This window comes from Perissodus microlepis, chromosome 4, assembly GCF_051167445.1.
Source record: "Perissodus microlepis isolate ML-2025 ecotype Zambia chromosome 4, ASM5116744v1, whole genome shotgun sequence".
In the NCBI taxonomy this organism is placed as follows: Eukaryota; Metazoa; Chordata; class Actinopteri; order Cichliformes; family Cichlidae; genus Perissodus; species Perissodus microlepis.
Window position 1 is genome coordinate 26415583 of NC_140464.1, and position 20170 is coordinate 26435752.

Here is a 20170-nt window from a genome sequence, read left to right on the forward strand (position 1 = left end):
CAAGCTTGTATTGCATTTCTGTATTTTTTTCTCTGCGTAACAGCAAACTTTCATTCACCTCTGGGGTAAACGCGTACTAGTGTCCAGCCTGCCTCTCTGCTACCAGCTCTGACCTAGATCAATAGCCAGCCATGTATCATTAACCCACATCCAGAGTGTGCTTCGCTGGAGGCATGCAGCTGTGAAACCTTATAAACAAACAAACAAACCTACACACACACACACACACACACACGAGAAACCTTCCTTTCCACTTCCATCCCATTTTTTAAATCTGTGGAATTCCTTGACCCCTCTTTCCTCTGATGTTCCGGTCAAGTTTGTGTCCTTTACGTGAATGCACAAAGGACAGAACAGTAAAAGGGGACAAGAAGAGAAACCGAGAATGGATGGAGGGAGTTAGATAAAGGAAGAGATGGATGGATGGAGGGAGAGAGAGAAGGGGAGGGATGGAGAGGCAAAACAAGCTTTGAATACAAATGAGCTCACACACATAATGCATGCCCTCCCTTCCTCTCTCCCTTCTCTCTCTCTCTCTCCCCCTCTCTCATGCTCTAGATCACTGTCTCTCTCTCACACACACTCTTACTTCCTCGAACACATGTGCTTGCACTCTCTCCCTCTCCTCTGTGTCTCCTCATCGGATCAGCGGAGCACAGGAGGTGATTTCAGCCACTTGATTTATTAGTCATCGCTGGTTGTTGGAACAAGCTAATTAAAAGGAGCGTGAGCGTGTGTGTGTGTTTGTGTGTGTGCGTGTGTATTTGTGTGTAAGATTTAGAGACTGACGCTGCTGCTTCTTCTGCTGCTGTTGCTGGCGTCCCCTTCATCAGCTCTCTCACGCTTTGCTGTGGAGCAGGCGAGAGGAGAGGAGAGAGAAGAGGAAGAAGAGGAAGAGAAGGAGGAGAAAGAGAGAAGGGGCAGACACCTGGGTGGAAGGACATTTTCACACCACTTCCCCTCATCATCTCTTCTGACATGGCCACCGCTTAGGAATCTGGTGCCGTGGCAACCGTCAGATCCAAGGTAAGGAGGAAGGGGGAGTGGTGAATGAAGAGGCAGACGGGGAGGCTTTCCTCTCCTCGCTCCCATGCCGGGAGGATTTGAACAGCATGCCTGCCCGGGATGCTGTAACGGAGTAGCCGCTGTTGGATTTTCTGCACCCAAACCGGTCAAAGACCCGCTGTTACGTGCTTCTTCTAAGAGTCGTGTGAATGTGGGGGGAGTGTCTCTCTGTGGTATTCCCCAAACAGAAGCCCTAATTATCGAGCACCGGGTAAATCCTATTATGGTTTTACTCTCACCCTTTTACTTTGTTCTTTTAATAGTAGGAAGGGATTGCCCCTTAGTCAAAGGAGTGGGATGTTTGCTGTTTGTTTGTGACTCAACTCAGGTGTCAGGATAGGTGCATTGTTCACACATAGCCTCTATGTGTGGAAGAAGCGTGCTGAGTAGGACTGTGCATGCAATCTGACTTGCAAGTGAGTGGTTTGACAATTGCAGGACAAAAAACAAATAAATCTCAACACACTGAACACACACAAAAGCGAGCTGAGGTATTCGACAGTTTGCTCTGATCGCATGTTCTGGCATGTTTTGGACACTGGCAAAACAGTGTCCAAAATACCGAGTAATACTCTGCTGACAAAGTCTTGGATATTTAGTTTGCAGCTCGTGTATGTCTTTGGCTGTGGTGCAGACATGAAATAGAGGAACGGGTGACTGACAGTTGGTATTTTAACACTGCATTGCTGCTGCACATCCTCTCATGTTACCGATGCACAAATGTGGATTTTTGCATAAAAAGACACGCAAGAGCATGCTTTGGTAAAGCAGGAGTGAGCATGATCCAGATTGTTTTTCCCAATTAGCTTTTGTGTGTGTGTGGAATAGAGAGAGAGAGGTTGTGTCTAAGTGTGTGCTTACATGCACAGGGATGTCCTGGGGCAGGGTGGTGGACTGCAGAGGCAAAAGAGAGGACATATGGCTGCCTGGGTCTCTACTCTTTGACGGGAGTCCTCAGAGCAGCAGACGATTCAAATGTCCTGCTCCCCCTGAAGTGCAGGCGTGTGTGTGTGTGTGTGTGTGCTTGCTAGTGTTAATTCAACTTTCCCCTCTGCTGCTCCCTTTGCTTCTCTCATCTCCACCATTTTGATTTCAGTTCTCTCATGTTTTATATTCCGATGGGTGTATTGCTGGTGTGTGTGGCTATGCAACAAAGTCTCTTTGTCTCTGGTCTGTTTTGGGAGTTTCTCACCATCATTGTGTTGACAGGTTGATTTCATTTTCTCTAATTGATAGATAGACTATTCGATTAGGCCCCTTTTCACATGGACCTTTTAAACAACCAGCTGGACCGCTTCTCACTTTCATGCACTCACTCTGCTATACAGACACAGATTTTAACCAGCATTTCTAAATGACTGCCACGGGCTCACTTTTTCAAGAACGTAAGTAATTGCAGTTCGAGGTGGATCAGTTATGTATGACCTGCTGATTGCAGTTATCTAAGAACTAAGAAGTCATTGACACTTTTTTTTTCTCCAAAACTGCATCAGGGTATAAGATCTTCTTTTCCTCTCTCTCCAAACAAATCTCAATATAAAGGGCTCCACTTTGCTGGAGAAAAAGGATATAAATTGCAGTATATCCTGTTTATCTGTTGCCAGGTTCAGACTGCACAATACCAGCCCAATTTTGGTCGATTCAAGTCACGCAGGACATCAGTTCAAGAACTGTAAAATGGAGTAGACAGCCTGCATCATAAATTGCCAAGTCCTACTCACTGGCATCTTTTAAGGGGTCAAGCATGATTGCTTGGGGAGCAAAAGAAGATTTTATGTCTCTATAATGCCCTAATCTGACTTGGTGATTATCATGACAAAAATATTGTGTAGTCTGAGCCCAGTATACTACAACATGCCTGCATTTCTTTGTAATTATACCTTCAAAATGCCAGTGGTGGTAATGTTACTATGCTGCTGTCTCCAGCTTTTTTATTTCAAGTAGTGCTGACCAAGTTCTGACCACAAGGCATCTCAAGTCGCTACATAATTGCATGAAATCTTCACAGAATCATTTGTATCTGAGGCCACTAGCTGGCCAATGATTGGAGCATCTCTGTTAGTCTGCCAAATGCACATTACATTTATTAATCCAGAATCAGCCTTTGGCCCACTGATTCTAAAGATTCTTAAATACGTGTTCTGACTTAACTTTTCCCCCCTTTTCCCATTTCATCAAAGGATACACTTGAGTTTATATCACTTCCCTGCTTTCAGTTAACACACTGCATGGACTGTGAGGATCAAACTTCTGCTTGCAATCATCAAAAGTAACTTCAAAATCTTTTGGTCTCCCAAAGGGAAATATCCACCTCTTAGCCTGACCGATCAAGAGACTGCACAATCTTAATGCACACAGAGCTCTTTCAAGGTGGTGGAGTGTTCCCCTTCACAGTCCCCTGAAGCAGACACTGAACAGCCTGAAGCCAGAGCTCTGTAAGCTGAGGCAGTTAATGTGCAAAAGAAGACATGGGCAGTGTATATCTGGTAATGTAGCATGAGTTAGCAGGAAAGAATTCAGTCTGGTGCTGCTTTTAAAGCTCTTGTTCCTGTTGTTTAAATATGCTATAGACTAAATAAAATAGACATGACAGTCAACACGAAAAAGACTGAGACATTAGACAATACTGCATGTTTGAGGTACCAATTTACAAATTTAAATATATGTATTTAACACTATTCAGTGGTTCACATACTGAACTTAGAAGATAGAAGCTAAGTATCGATCCTATTGAGCTAGTATTGATTTGGCACCGATACCAGCATTGGTGTCTATACTATCAATATTTGGATTGACCTTCCCAGCTATAGCTTTCACTTGCTAGGGGGAGTTTCAGAGATAGGCTCTGATTAGTCAGCATTAATGTTCTTAAAAAAAAACTATTTCACTAGCTGGGCCCACGTCCTCATTTTAGGATTGACAGCGTTTTAGTAGGTAAAGGTGAACGCTTGGACATGAATTGAGCTGCAGTTTGGGGAAGGCCTCAAAGGGGACTGGCGATGGATCCCGGGCCTGGCAGATCCATCCATCCATCCATCCATCTTCATCCGCTTTATCCGAGGCCGGGTCGCGGGGGCAGCAGCCTAAGCAAAGAGGCCCAGACCTCCCTCTCCCCAGCCACCTCCTCCAGCTTATCCGGGGGAACACCAAGGCGTTCCCAGGCCAGCCGAGAGATATAATCTCTGCAGCGTGTCCTGGGTCTGCCCCGGGGCCTCCTCCCGGTGGGACATGCCTGGAACACCTCACCCAGGAGGTACCCAGGGGAGCATCCTTGTCAGATGCCCGAACCACCTCAGCTGGCTCCTTTCGATGTGGAGCAGCAGCGGCTCTACTCTGAGCCCCTCCCGGATGGCCAAACTTCTCACCCTATCTCTAAGGGAGAGGCCAGCCACCCTTCGGAGGAAGCTCATTTCTGCCGCTTGTATCCGCGATCTCGTTCTTTCGGTCACTATCCACAGCTCGTGGCCATAGGTGAGGGTAGGGACGTAGATCAACCGGTAAATTGAGAGCTTCGCTTTTACACTCAGCTCCCTCTTCACCACGACGGACCGGTGCAGCGTCTGCATTACTGCAGCTGCAGCCCCAATCCGTCTGTCGATCTCCAGCTCCCTTCAGAAGACCCTTATGAAAAGAACATCGAGGGAACAGTTTATCCTGCCCGGGATAGGGTTACCGGGGCCCCGCCCTGGAGCCAGGCCCGGGGAGGGTGCCCGAGGGCGAGCGTCTGGTGACCGGGCCTTAGTCCATGGGGCCCGGCCGGGCACAGCCCGAAGAGGAGACATGGGCCCATCCTCCCGCAGGCCCACCACCCGCAGGAGGCGCCATAGGGGTCGGGTGCATTGTGTGCCGGGTGGCGGCCAGGAGCGGAGGCCCTGGCGGACTGACCCCCGGCTGCCAAGACTGGCCTGGCAGATCCCCATGTACTAAATAGAAGTGAAGAAGTTAAAGAATTGAGAACAAGAAGGGAGGGAGGGTGGGGCACGTAAACGAGAATGAACAGTTTGCAGAACTGGGGGGAACCTATATAGATGGCAACCGGAAGGAGCGTGTTTGGAGGCATGGTCCCGCTCCTGAAATTCAGATACATAATCTCCAATTAATGATGTAAATACAGATCTATCCAGGGCCTCCCCCTCTTTTACCCTGTGACAGCTGGGATAAGCTTCAGCCTGACTGGATACTGAATTGAATAAGCGGTTGAGAAAACAGATGGATGGATAATGTGAATATAGTGGAATAGTGGAATTGTAAAGCGCTTTGGGTGCCTTGAAAAGCGCTATATAAATCCAATCCATTATTATTATTATTATAGTAAGTCATTAGCTTTGCATGGCTTGGGATGATCTGATACATTTTACATACATTCATACATTCTAATTAATGTTGCTGCACTATTTTTTTCTGTCAGAATATCTAAAGCTGTGAAATTTGTGCAAAAAGGCTGTGGATTCTTCAAATAACCTGCACAGCACTGATTAATGCTCTTGACCTGATGCAAGGACAGTAAGACTAAAAAGATCCATGTCAGCCTCTGGCTCTGTTTTTGTGCTGCATGCTGAGCAGCGGACAGATTTTTCCCATACTAATTAGGCTGCAAACCTGCCACCCAAATCAGCACTTGGAGAACACTTCTGAGAAAAAATATAATAGCGATATCAAATGGGATGGCTCAGAAGTTTGCTTATAACGTGACAGGTTTTTATTATTCCCGTTCTTGATGTCCCACTTATTAGATATTAATCATTAAAAGCTTCTCCGCCTCATCATTGGCCACCTGAGTAGTTTCTCCCAGGACTACATCTACAGGAAATCTGCTACCGCCAACTCACTTTTCCACCCGGTGGCCAAACTGTAGGAAAGAGTCTCATTGTGCTGCCTCCCACCACGGAAATGAAACACAAAGTAACACTTCCCATCAGCCTCCAGAGGAGAAGTAACAGGAACGATTCTTCCCTCTATCTCTGTTTCTGTCTCTTCTCCTCCTCACTGCTGGTTTCCATTACCTGGGGCTTCTGCTTGTTCACCCTGACAGTTACTTTTTTTTTGGACAAGTATCACATACCCACAGCTGTACAGACACACACAACCAAACAACCAACCGTCTCTAAAAGCAGTCTTGGTTGGCACATTGCGTTGTTCTGGGGGCTGCTAAGAGCTTGGCTTCATGCCTTATTCATCCCTCAGGCCTATTCTTTCCACCAGTGCAGAAGAATTTAGGAGGAGGAAAGCTGTCCGGTACCTAACACACTACTCACCAACAGGATAGAGGTCAATCTGATAACTTCTGGGCAAAAAAACAAAACAAAGAAGAAAATCTTTTATTTCTTACTGCTTGTCTTCTCTCATCTACTGTCTGTGTATTCTATGTCTGTTTAAAGTGAACTTGACAACAGGAAATTTCAGGGTCTATATCAAGCCTGTGAAATTTTTAGAAACGATAATGTCATAAAACCAGAAAGACAACACTAACTGTAGCTGAGCACTCCTACTCACTTTGGATGTGACAACAGAAATCAGACTGTACATGCTGCTGGCACATACAATCTCACAATCCTTGTCTTTTTGTGTTTTTTACACAAAGATTTTTCCCTTCTGTCCTCATTTTTCTTGAAATGTGTGTCACTGTATTTTCCCTAATAAAGACACAGATAGATTGTAGATTGTGGGATATGTTACAGTGACACTGGGGAAAACTGGTTTCAGACAATGGCATGACTAAAATTATTGTGAATGTTTGCAGTGAACTTGCAATGTTGTTGCACTAAAACTGCAACAAGACAGAGTCTGTTTAATTCTAATTAAACAGAAATGAAAATATAGTCCAGCCAGAAGCTCATAGATCTGAAACGGAAATTCAGAAATTCCTCTGCAAAGAGTGAAGTAGTTGCTGCAGGACAACAATTTAACTGCAAGATGACATAGGTGCTCTGCAGCCTTGTGTTTATATAGGAATATAACAAAAATACAACCAATTTGCAGCTAGTGTAGTCAAGTTTCCTGTTGCAAAGAGACAGATCACATACTAGTTGCCCTCATCGCACAGGTTGACTCCGAAGAATTGCATAGTGTTGGCAATCTGTCTGTGGTTAGAAATTAGAAGGCAGTTATTTGCAAATGTTCCCAAATTGCAGTCAGTCTAAGCTGGCTATGATTGTGATTCTGTCCACTTGCAATCCAAAGTGGTTGCTCAACTACTTGCAATTGATTGCTGAATGGAAAAAAAAAAACCAACCAAAAAAGGAATAGTTCAACAATTGTGTAAAACCTTCTTACAACCCAGTGCTTTGCAAAGACTGGAAGCAGCAGAAATAACTGGCAAAACCTACTATTCACACTATTCACAGCTCTATGATTTCTGCAGTCTCTACAAACAAAAGAAACACATCCAAATACACTATATGTTCTTCCCAGAAATTAAATTGTTTACACTCATTAAATCGCGATCTTGAATAAACTGTATTGTCTGGGTAATGTTGTCTGTCTCTACAACTAGCTTTGGTGGGCTGTTGTGGCTTTATGCGAATATTGTACCAGCTATGCATTTGAAACAGTATTTCTGGGATTTTATTACATAAAATTCCTGGGACATGTGTAGACCACTCTGTTGTGCAGTTGGTTCAATTAAATTTTATTTATATAGTTCCAGTTTATAACAGCAAAAATCTGCAGGTGACATAAATAGAAGACACTCAACAATATTAGATAGAAAACCCCAACAAGTGTTTGATGACAAAGGGAAGGAAGAAATCCCTTTAAACACACAGAGACAGCAGAACCAGGCTAAGGGACGGACAGTCCTCTCCCATGAGGGGAAAGAGATAAGGGGAAAAACGCAAGGACAGAGAGATAAGGAACTCTTCTCAAAACTCTAGGAACCACAACTAAGCCTAAAGTGTGAGAGCCAAGTGCTCTATTAGAATAATAAGGTACTACAAGGTCTTTAAGATATGATTATTCAGGACGTGTGGAAAGATTTTACATTCAATCCTAAATTTAACAGGGAGCCAATGAAGATAATTTAACATGGGAGAAATATCTCTGCACTTCTTAGACAAATGAGCAAAATCATCAAAAATGACCTATTCTGAGAAAATCTTTGTGTGTTTCTCACTCTTATATATATTAAATCTTTAGATTTTGTGCAAATAGTATGAATGAAATGTATGACAGGCACGCTTTTCCCTTTTTAAATTCAGACTGCAATAATGCAAAATAATATTTACTCACAGTCAGTGACAGAATGTCAGTAAAAGGAAGACAAATTAATACATTTATTTAAAAAATCGAATGTAAATGATGGCTCACAGCATGGCTGGTGAGCTCATTAGAGTAGGTGTACTAATGTTAGGGCTTTGGGTACAATCTGCTCTTAGAGTTTGCAACAAAATAACAATAGAAGCATATGAAATAACAGCAAAAAAAAAGACATCAAAGAAAGCTTCAGATCTATCCAAAGCTCGTTTGTCCTGGATGGATTTTACTTAATCTTGCACTCTGGGCATGACCTCAGGGCTGGCAAGCACACTCATCTGACTTACTCTCTCTCTCTCTTTCAGGATAAGGAGGCAGAAAGTTGGGCCTGTTCAGGGGGATGTTCAAAGAAACAAAGAGAGGGATGGCCGTGGAGGAGAAGCCGGGCGTGAAGAGCAGCAGCTCCATCGTTCCCTGCTTTCTGTTTGTGGAGGTAAGCAGTATGGACATGCTGATGTATGGCTTGCAGTTTCTGCGCTAATCCTGTGTTACACTAGGAAGGAAAACGGTTTTCAATAGAACTGATGAAATCACCAGAAAACTCCTCACCTCACTTTGCAGATCATGCAAAAAGCTTGACCAAATCTCCTATTTCATGCTGACTCCAGGTTTATCTCTGAGATTGCCCATCGTGTTAGCGAGGACAGACCTGAGAAGTGACTCACTATTTAACGCCCAGCTTTAAGCGCTTTCATCTCTTTACATCCCTACAGTCTCAGCCTCAGCGGTAACATTTTTTCAGGCTCTCAACAGTGGAGTTTGGGACAGCTCAGCAAATTGCTGACATTCTCACTTTGTGTCACGCGCTCTGCTCTGTTCCAGCACCAGGGGAAGTGGTGGCTTGGTAAAGTGGCTACAGTTGTTCTGTGGCATGCTGAGGTTTTTTCCAGCACATTTGTGAACTGCATGATTCATCGAGGTAGTTGTGGATGTCACAGCAGAGACATAGTGGATTTTCAGCTGATGTACTGCAGGATTTAGGTTTGGGCACACCAAAGGTCATTTTCTGTGGCAGGCTGAAAATTTTCAGAAAAACACGCTAACATGCATGGACACACACACCGCTACATCCCTTGTGGAAAGGGTGGTCTACATTGTTTGTGAGAGCAGTCAGACAGATGACTCAGAGGGCTGTGGAAGTCCCAGAGCTTTCACCCATTTGAAACTGAGGTGGTGAAAAGCACAAACTGGTGAGGTAATCAGACGATCTGCAATCTAATTAGACAAAGCTAGCGGTCCAGAAGCTCATTGGCTTCAGCTAAGCCAACCATCAGCTTTTTAGGGAGCAGTCTTTGCAGTTAAAGCATTGTTCTGTTACAGATAAGAGAAGCTGTTTGCACCATTGCTTTCCAGGTGCAACCACAGCATCCTTTTGGATTTAAACATTAGGATTCTGTTTAGTGTTGACAATACATGTGCAGCGCACAGTGTATGTGCTGGATATAATTTGCACTTTATCTGCAGATGGGTCTCATTAAAGGAAACTTTGAACTAGGTGAAGTTTTTGAAATGAAATGCACCTCTCTAGAGGACACGGCAGAGTCGAAGAGTGAAGAAAACACAAAAACAGACATGAGACAAAACACAGTATGTGAGGTGAAAAAGACTGACAGATGCTGTTTTTCCAAAAACAAGTTATGTCTTGTTTTGCCTGCTGATTTCTGTCAAAATTCATCCTTTCCTGCAGACATAACTCAGTCAGATCTAAACACACCCTCATGATGCACATTTTCAATTCAATGTGACAGTGTAATACAGTACTAGTACATCTCAGAAAATTAGAATAGCACAAAAGGGTTTGCTCCTTATAATTGAATTCAAAAAATAAACTTTATCACATTCTATACATGCACTGCATGTAAAGTGAAATATCACTTTATGTGTGAAATAAGTGAACTCATAATCCCAGTATGTTAGAATATTTCAATATCTCATAAAATCAACAAAAAAAGGATTTACAATGCAGAAATGTCCAACTTTTGAAAAGGTTGTTCATTCATAGACTCAATGGGTGTGTTAGAGATCTGTTGTTTTCCTTTCTTCAGCTGTTAGTGCATTCATTGTTTTATATGTGGATGCAAGAGTAAGAAATAAAGGGGGATCCTGGTGTCCTTTTGCTGCCCTTTATCTGAACAGCTCAGCAAATTTGCGCTGTGCACCTACTGTACCAAACTGTTTCAAAGGGGGACCTGAATAATGTCGTTACACTAGCCAACTCCTTCATCAGGCTACCAATGAAACACTGGTGTCTTTGGTTATAATACACTCTAAAAGCTCTCCATTAGGCCACTCCGCCATATGCCTCCCACACACTGGTGCTCAGCCCTCAGGTCTCAGTCAATTCCCTTGCTAACTCTTCATCTATGTGTGTCTGTATGTGTATGATTGCACTGTGATAGAGAAGCCTGGCAAGTAATCGAGTTGAAAGAAAGGAGGTCAGCAGCTGTTACCTGTAGAGGCAGAGTAGTGAAAAAAAAAGGGTTTCTTTGGCATGGCAGAGAAGCTTAAGGCTTCTAAAGCTATTATTTTATATTTATATCTATCAAATTAAGCAACGTTTAAACAATAGAATGATTTAAATCTTGTATGGCACAGTTGCAAAGTTATGAGATATTAGCCAAATTCATTACTGCATTGAAAATTACAATACTGGTGGAGCACTAATGAGGGACAGCAAACTGATTGTTTGCTAAGTCCTGCCTCCATCTAAATTCTTGAACTGTTAATTCTGTATTTAAGAATAACTGGCTCCCCATTTATGGCAACTATTGGTAGCAGAATTAATCCACTGCTGCAAGCTAGCTAATTAAGCTAACACTGTAATATTAAACAGGACTCACTTTGACACACATGTGAAATACTATATTGTAGATGTGCACCATTTAACATAACTTGAAATATAATAAACTAATGAAGACAATTTAATCATGTGGTCTTTTCACCGTGTTAGTAATGATTGGTCACTGATGTAGGAAGCATAGCATAGCTAGCAGTCTTGGGGAAGCAATTTTGAATTGGTACTTTTCTATACTCCTAGTTACTTCACTCAGACATTCTGTGCTTAAGTAGAAGTACAGATACTAGTGTTAAAACATACTCCAGTAAAAGCTGAAGTACTGAGTTAACTTCTATTCGAGTATAAGTGAAAAAGTACGGGCTCTCCCCTCCCCTCAAACGTGTCAAACCGAAAGTAATGAGCCTGTTTTAAAAATGAAAGTAGAGATATTTGTTTAAAAATGTAGGAAGTAAAAGTAAAAAGTTGTCAGAAAAATAAATACTCAAGTAAAGTACAGATACCTGAAAATTCTAGCTAAGTACAGTTCGTTACCTCCCACCTCTGTTAAACATACTATTTTAGGCTACTAATACATGGCGCCTGCTTTTTCTTTTAATTCTCTTTATTTTTGTCTTTCGATTGTTGATTCTCTATTTGTCTTCACAGTTTTCTTACTTTACTTGTAGCCAGTTGAATTTGCCCAGATTTATTTTTCTGCCAGAATGAGAGCTGTTTGTTTGTCTTCTCCATGACTGAGCATGGGTAAAGAAAGATCCAATTGAGTTTTGGGATGGATATGAATTTCTTTGTCTATAATTGCAAAACAGGGCACAGGCCTTGGAGGAGAATGTGTTTTCTAAAAACCCTTCTTGTTTTGTTAATTTTCCGTCTGTTTAATGTTTTAGAATTTTTCCCCTAGATTCACTGAGTTTCATTATGTCTAAAGCATATTGAAAAAGTAAACAGAAAATAACTGCATGTATGTATATGTGGTTGTCAAGCTACAAACAGACTTTTGTTATTTGGAAAAGAAGTTTGGGGATTTTTTTTTCTTTTGACTAGATTGATGTGTTTCGTTTGATGATGATCTTTCTGTAAAATGGCAATGGGAATGACATGGCAGTGGATGATCTACTAAAACATTCATCCCTGATAAATGGTGCAGAAATACTTTGCTGTGGGCAGGTACACAGCCTCTAGAGATAAATAGTGTTTACAAGTCATTCTACAGTTAGACATACCCTTACAACAGACTTATATTGATGCAAGTTGGAAATCACAGCACTGAGTCACTGTATAAACTGGGTTGTCTCATTACTGATACTGTTGCTAAGCAGACAGAAAACATCACAGAGCTTTTTTTCTCTCCCACTGCTTTTTAAGGGTCGAATTTCTTTTGAGGCATCAAAGTTGTTGTTTTTTTTGCAGAACAGTGGTTTTCTAACTCTTACGTCTAAAATATGGCATTAGAAGGTGCCTTCTAAGCAAGCAAGGAAAAAAAAACTTAACAAAGTTTTCTTGCCCAAACTTCCATATAATATGACAGCTGCCTGTGTGGTTTAAATTCAAAGACACAGCTACAATAACAAACCCATTGTTAGTTCAAAGAGTCCAAGTTACATTCATAATTTTGCCTGGATGTTTTCCATGCATTCAAGTTCCCAACCCTGGAGCTTCTCACTGTAAATTGACAGTGTTAACTATTGAGCCTCTACACTCCCTTAAATAACATTACATTATTGATTGTGAGGTGCTTTAGCAGTTTATGTTGCAAATGTGAAGCAACAGTGATTGAGGGATGATTCTTGGAGATGACTGCATATTCTGTGATTGTCAAGGGTTTGTGTTGCTACTTCTCTGGATACTACAAGCTGCCTATAGCATTTAGTAATGTGACATGGACATGCAAATGAAATCAACAGACACTACAGATTTCAACGGCTCTTAGCCAAGCAAGAGGTACGAGCATGCTTCCAGAGACAACAGCCAACTGTGACTGAAAGGATAAATTTAAACAGGAAGAATTCTTGAAAACAGAATGTAATATGAAATGCAAGGACAGACCTCACTCTTACTTTGGTAGGTTTTAATTCATGTTTATTCTTAGTTGTCACTGGGCAACTGCTGCTCGCCATGCTTACCTTCACAGGATACTACTGCCATCCTGTATCCCAGTTTATTCCAGTTCATGGTGAATTTAATTCCTGTCTGAAACTGAAGAAAAAAAAGAAAGAAAGAAAAGACAACAAATAAATTCTTAATTAATTACTTCAAAAATAATGAATGATAATGATTACTAGCCATGGTGAGTAACCACAATTATTGCTACAGTGCCTAATCTGCTTACTGACCCATAGGAAGCAGTGTGAGCAAACTACACTTAATATTTCACAAATAGGTTTCCCGCCAGGAGTTGTTTGGCTGGTTAGTTGGGCAGTAGTTACTCACTAACCAGTCATAGAAAAATGGATAAACAGAAATACTGAGGCCTTTGATAAATGAACAGAAACTTGCAGCTTTAAAAAGCATTTTCAGATTGGATTTAGCTAACTAACACACCATTGAGAAAGGGCTTGCTATGGGCAAAGTAAAAGTTCTTTAATACCAGAAATATTTTTTGCTTTTACACCTACTGCTTCCTAATGGCAACAAAGAAGAAATCATGTTTAAGGCACTTCCCCATTGTTTTCACTTTTCAGACTGTCCAGCTTTTATATTGTCAAACAAACAAAAGACTGTGGTTTAACAGAGTTCTTCTGGATGTCATAATATGGGAGTTGGATGTGCAGATCAACTATTACATTGAAACCATCAGTTTAGTATTGTATAGCTCTAACCTGTCATCGCACAGACATGGGACCTCTAAGGTTGCCCTGTCGTATCATCAGGAACAAGCAGCAGAGATTTTCAAATCTCAGGGTTACAGGATGGGGCGTACAACCCTGAGCAATTATTAAGCACCTTATGCGTCACAGTGGGGCAAACCAGTATAGTGAGGAAGCCATGGGGGCGTGTTATTAGTGTGAAGCATGTTTAGATTAGGTAACATCCACATTGATGCCAGCACCTGAGGATTCCTGGCAGAGCACTGCCCTGTAATGTGTCAATCAGTGTTATTTATTTCTGCTGGCAGTAGCTGTGATGTTGTTCCTAAGTGATGTATATTTTCAAATTGCATGAAGAATGTTAATGTAATAATTTCAGGACAGTGTTCCTCACAGTGTTCCTGTGTGTGTGTGTGTGTGTGTGTGTGTGTGTGTGTGTGTGTGTGTGTGTGTGTGTGTGTGTGACAGTGATCCATACCAAGCCAGAAGGACCTGCTCTTTTATTGAGCCCTACACACCTCATCAGCAGTTACCATGGAAACCAATCAGCCAGACTCATTCTCCGTCTGTGCTCTTTTTCTTCTGACTCCTTTCATCCTCTGTGCCCTAATCACAAGTCACAACCTTTTCTATCAGTGCTACCCACTCAGCCATCTTGTTCTGTGTGTCTATTCTATCCCCTCCATTTTGCTCTGTCATTTCCCATTTTTCAGTGTGATTCCCTCCCTGCTAGCACTTATCTTTGGTCTCTGGTTCTGGCAGGATTTCTCCCAGCCATTCACAGCAGCACAGATATCAACATCACCTTTCATTAATTTCAAATTAATCCTGTTTTACCGTGTTCAATTCTATGTTATCGTCTCTGCTCCTAATCTAATCCCATTCTGTAAAGGCTGGAGATAAAAACTGTTTTAACCTTTGTTACCTACATAGCATATTTAAAAATATATTCTGTGGACATTTTTTCTATTTGTTATCTGATAGGTGATACTCTCTCTACCTCTGCACCTCAAAAAATAGTCTTTGCCATTCGGATAGACACCAGCAAATTTGCTGTTTAAACGAAACTTTTGTTCAATGCTAATCTACTGTGTGGTTCAGTGTAGAAGTGTTTTCGATTGTGAAGAACAGCTGATTACTCTTATCTAAACCAGTGGAGCACCAGATATAAAGTCACCATTCTGCCAGTTTAAATACTTTTTACAGGTCTCCTCACAAGTTGAACTAAACTGTTCAGTCTGACTTCTGTCATTAAAATGTGGTTGCTGTGTTAAAAACGTACCTTTTGCCTTTTCATGCTGCTATTATTTAGGACAGCTAATTGTATAATTTGTCCTTTTGGGGTGTAGGAGTCAAAAAACAGAAGTGTGCAAAGGCCAAAGTAGTTTTGAGCCTTAAAACTATGGTTGTGCATTTCCTTGAGACTAATAAAAACAGATTTAAGATGTCCAAATACTCTAACCCATATCATGGCAATAAAATAAGCTGTGTAACTACTGCTTACATAAAAACCAAGAGGATAAGTAGCAGCCAGACACTGCTAATTAAATGCACTTGATTAACTGATTATCAGCAAGTGGGAGCTCCTCAATAAAAGCAGACATATTGGCAGTTTGCTGGTCTGGAGCACTCAGGTGTTTGTGAGAACAATGCCACAACCTACCTGGGAATGGATGCCCCAAATTCACCCCAAGTTCATACTGTGCAAAGAAATTGTGAAAAACCCAAGAGCTGTGTGTCAGACATGTTAGCATGTTAAGTGTTAAAATCCATGACAATTTAGTTAAAAAATGTATGACAAGTATGACTTGTTTGAAAGGATTTGTAGGAGAAATTCTCCTCTCTTTAAGAATAAAATGGCAGCACTGTGAAGTTTGCCAAGCTGCATCTCATCTAACCACAAGACTTAGGGAATGATGTCTGCTGGCCAGACAAGCCTAATGTGACGATGTTTGACCATAACACACAGCAACACATTTGGTGAAAACCAAAACATGGCATATCAGCACAAACACCTCAAGCCAACTGTCCAAGCATGGTGATGCAGGGGGGAAGATTTGAGCTTGTTTTTCAGGCCATAGAACCTGGCACCTTACACTCTCTGAGTCAACCATGAACTCCTCTGTAGAGTCGAATGTGACAGCTAAAGCTTGGCCCAAACTGCTCATGCTATAGGACAATGATTCCAATCACAGCAGCAAATCTGCAACAGAGTGGATGAAAAAAAGAAAGAATCATGGCTCCACAATGCCCCAATCAAAAATCCAGACTTTAACTCCACTGAAATGCTGGAGTACAGCTGTGCATAAATTAATGCCTCAATGGACTGAGGCAATACTGTAAAGAAGTAATTTTCATGCCCTTGTTAAGGCTAAAATTAGGATGTTAGCCATAGTTAAGATTTACCATGAGGGCAGGTAGCTGTTCTTTAACTCGGAGCTTGCATGAATTTCTCCAATGTGTCACACATCAGCTTTTATGCACTTCCAGTTTTGATAGTGTGGGTGCCACAAATAAACTGAACCAAATATGACTAACTCACATCACGATCATCCCTGAGTTCCTTTGCTTAAAAAAATTAAATGAGAGGCGATGGGTTACATCTTGCACATCAATCTCATTGTTTTTGTAGATCTGTGGACACATTTTTGAAAGTAAACCTTCATTTCTGTGGTATATATACATCCGTTCCTTTGGTGTTGCCTCTCAGTCTGATGATTTACAGGCAAAAATGTCTCCACCAGAGGGCACTGCTGTAACACAGCTAAAGCTTTCCTGCAAAATGCAGCATTAACTATGTAACTTGCTTTGAACTTTGATCTTTCACATAGTTTTTATTACTCAGTCTTCTCTCTTAATTCACTTTGACACACAGCACATAAAAACAAAAAAACTCTTGAATGTGTCACACACACGCACACACACATCGGTCTCAGAAGCCTCATTAACACCAGAGTGACATGCAGAGATTAGACAGAGAACACTTCAGCATCACATCAGTGTCTTGAGCTGCCTCCTCAGCTGCTATAAATAGGCCAGAGTGTTTAATGGTGGATAGCTGATAGCTTACCAAGTCACACGAAGTCTCCCGGTGTAGCCAACCACATCTCCTCCCCACGCAATCAAACCTTTGCATGCACACAAGGTCAAATGTATGGAGAATGAGATAGACAGTCAATAGCCAGAAATACTGAGCTAACTGTTAAATCCGCTCAAACAAAGGCAAATGCTGACCCACAAAACAGATGCTGTAATGCTGTATCTTGGGTGTGATCAAGCGAATTATACTAGATGACTTCTTTTACAGTCCATCTGGTTAACTCTATAAGTAGAACTCACAGCACAATGCTGTGCTCTAGCTTTAATTTTTTTTTCTTCTTTGTGCAAGTTCGGTGGCTTAGCTGTAGTTGAATGAGTGTCTTATATGACATATAGATTGTTCTGAGACCTTAGCTAGTAAAACTGAATGTGTTATTGCCTTGTATGACTGACAGATTCACCAGGTTAGAAAATGCTATTTTGACAGTGACTGTAATAAAGATGATATGAAAAGACCAGCAGAAGGTTATGGTTTGTTGGCAGAGCAATTTAGAGCTGCTTGATTTTTGTGTCACCGTGTCTTTTTAAAGCTCTGTGCTGTGAGGTTACCTAACCTGTATATATTAAATCAAAAATCTCTTCAAAATGTCACAATAACAACCAGGATTTTCCCTTAAAGGACAGATCTGGTGTTGTATGTTGTATCTGTATTCAGGGAAGATAATGATAGACAGTACAGGCTTTAGTTTGAAATCTATGTGTTTATGGGAATCGGCTCAGTGACAGATTAATAAGACAAACAGTGTCAGGATGCAGCTACAATTTTTAGAGAATAAGCACTAGGTGATATTCATGACATTTGTTGACAACGAAGAAAAATCTCAAAAGATGCATTTTGTTGAGTGATCACTTGTGGCTGATCCAAAAGCAAGCCAAAACTCGACAACATTAAAAATGCTTTATGGTGTGGTTGTTAACCTATTTCACTGTGAAAGATTCAATGTTTGAGACCGGGAGGAGACATAAACCCAGTCTCAGAGGGTGACAAGCTAGTGTACTCCTAGTGTTTGTCCCGAGATGATACGAAATAAATGTGAGGGTTAAGGCGGGAATAGAATGCCAAACCAAACATCTGGATCCATCTGCATTGGTAACCCCTTAGGAAATAGGTGAGCAGCCACGTCTTTTGAAGCATTTTTATAATAGAGTTGTAGCTCAAAAGATATATACTGGGACTGATCATACTGCTGACTACTAGAACTTTATGTCTCAGTTTGGGAAGTGAAACTCTAGTATTTCAGTCTGTTACTAATATTACTAGTGTGTCTGTCCATTGCACTTATACAGTTTATGATTGCAGACTGCTAACTAAGTTAACTACTTTTAGCTGACAATATTAGCTTCACCCCGTGAGTAGATTGTTGGTTGCAGTCAACTGAATTCTGTTTTCCTACTCCTCCCAATTGAAGTGCATAGTCCTAGATAAAGTTGGCTACTGTAGGACAAACAACTCTGAGTGCAGGTTAACAGTCCAGTGTTGACCTGAACTGTCAATATGTGTCCACATCGATTTACTCTGTTGGAGGCTGTAAAACTTTGTGAAAGCTGCCTGATTGTTGAGGATAGTCTGAACTTTTCTCTCAGTAAAGCGCTGCTGTTTTGCTGACGCTAGCTGCTGTCAACTAGCAACTAACAGCAGCTGTTAGCAGCTGTTAGTTGCTGTTAGTTGTCGTTAGCTGGCATTAGTAAAAGTTTGTTTGAAGTTGATCTAAGATTGTAGGACTTGGACTCTTAGAAAATAAACTTTGATACAATATGAGACACAGTACAGTTTGATTCAAACTGTTTACCACAGGGGAAAATTAAATTTTTAGCTCACGTTAGGCTAACACTAGCTGACATAACAATCACTTATGATTTACCAGTTGTTCTTGTTTAGTAAGCTCATTGTCAGCTGTCTGGAGACGGGAGGGTCGCTTCTCTAATCTTTTGGCAATAAGTGATTGTAATTGTGTTATGCATTTTTTTTCCAGTGTCAGAGCCCCAGTGTCATATTTTGAGGCCAAATTAACTCAAATTAAAATTTCCCTCCTAAGAGTTCTATTCACCTCCACATTTAACTTGGTCTCAGTCACATACTTAAAATACAGTTAGGGGGAATGGCGATGCCTATTCACATTTTTTCCTATTACATGAACTCAAAAAGTAAGTGAAATTTATACGTATTTATTTATAGATATTTCAGTCTCCAAGAATCATCACAGCAGGAACCAAAATGTTATACTACTCCATAAACCAGTGGCTGGCAATATGGTAGCTACATCCACCTTTTATTTATAGTTTGTGCTCTGGTTGAAATAATGCATGGTAAATTTAGCAATAAAAAATATTCTGATGATTCATCAAAAAAGAAGGTAAACCAGCTACTGTAGTCGGAGTGAGTAATACATAGACTGCACACTGTATAACTTGGCAGACAAGGAGTTAGGAGCTTGCGGCAGATTGTGGGCTGGTAATAGCTGTTTTGCTGCAGTGTAATCTCTATATTTTGTATACACAAGGTTTCCCCGTGGAGATACGTGCACTGCAGAGGTGGATTTCTTGCTGCACCAACGGCATGCAAAGAGGTGGATCCCCAGCAGCATGCATGGTTGTACATGCACAGTGTTATCTATTAAAAGACTCCTACAAGGCAGTTTACATGGTGACTGGTATGCAGTGAAATAAGAGCACTAGGAGAGGTGTTTTCTTTTTAAAGTGTGAAAAAGAGGGCTGGATTGGAGGATGATTAAAGCAGTGCTTGCTCCTCTCATCTCTTTTTTACTGATCCCATTGGACTCCTTTTCCTTCAGCCCTTTTTTTTTTTTTTTTTTTACAGCAGAATGTACAAAAGCTCCCACTCTTGTATTCTTTTCACATCTGTCCTGACCCTACCTGCCCATAAACAAACGCACACACATACTCACTCGGAGATGGACTGAAACTCTCTGGGCGGCCCTCTCCATCACCAGCTCACCTCTTCGTCCTGCTCTTACATTCACACGCACTATTTCAGTCTGCTCCCATCATCTTCCCACCCTCTCTCGTTCCCTGAACACCTGTTTTTCTCCTTCCTCTATTTTTCCTTTCGTCTTCTGGGACTTGCTAAATGCACCGTTACTTCTTTCTTTTTCCAGCTCCCATTGCTCCACATTTTTCACTCTTGAGCACTCTG

The 20170-nt window shown here is 41.4% G+C and overlaps 1 protein-coding gene across 6 annotated transcripts in view; it reads left to right on the forward strand.

Moving 5' to 3' along the window:
- Nucleotides 1-546: 546 nt before the first annotated feature.
- plppr2a (phospholipid phosphatase related 2a) overlaps nt 547-20170 on the forward strand; it is a 75918-nt gene continuing 56294 nt past the window's right edge. For 3 of the 6 annotated variants that reach the window (XR_014800118.1, XM_084926813.1, XM_084926811.1), the window contains exons 1-2: nt 556-1026; nt 8622-8749. Coding sequence is in view for 5 of the 6 variants with exons in the window: in XM_084926813.1 (XP_084782939.1) it covers nt 8657-8749 (93 nt within the window). In the remaining variant the exon portion in view is untranslated. Of the gene's footprint in view, nt 1027-8621; nt 8750-20170 lie in introns of all 6 variants that reach the window. The other 3 variants (XM_084926809.1, XM_084926814.1, XM_084926812.1) reach the window with 3 other exon arrangements.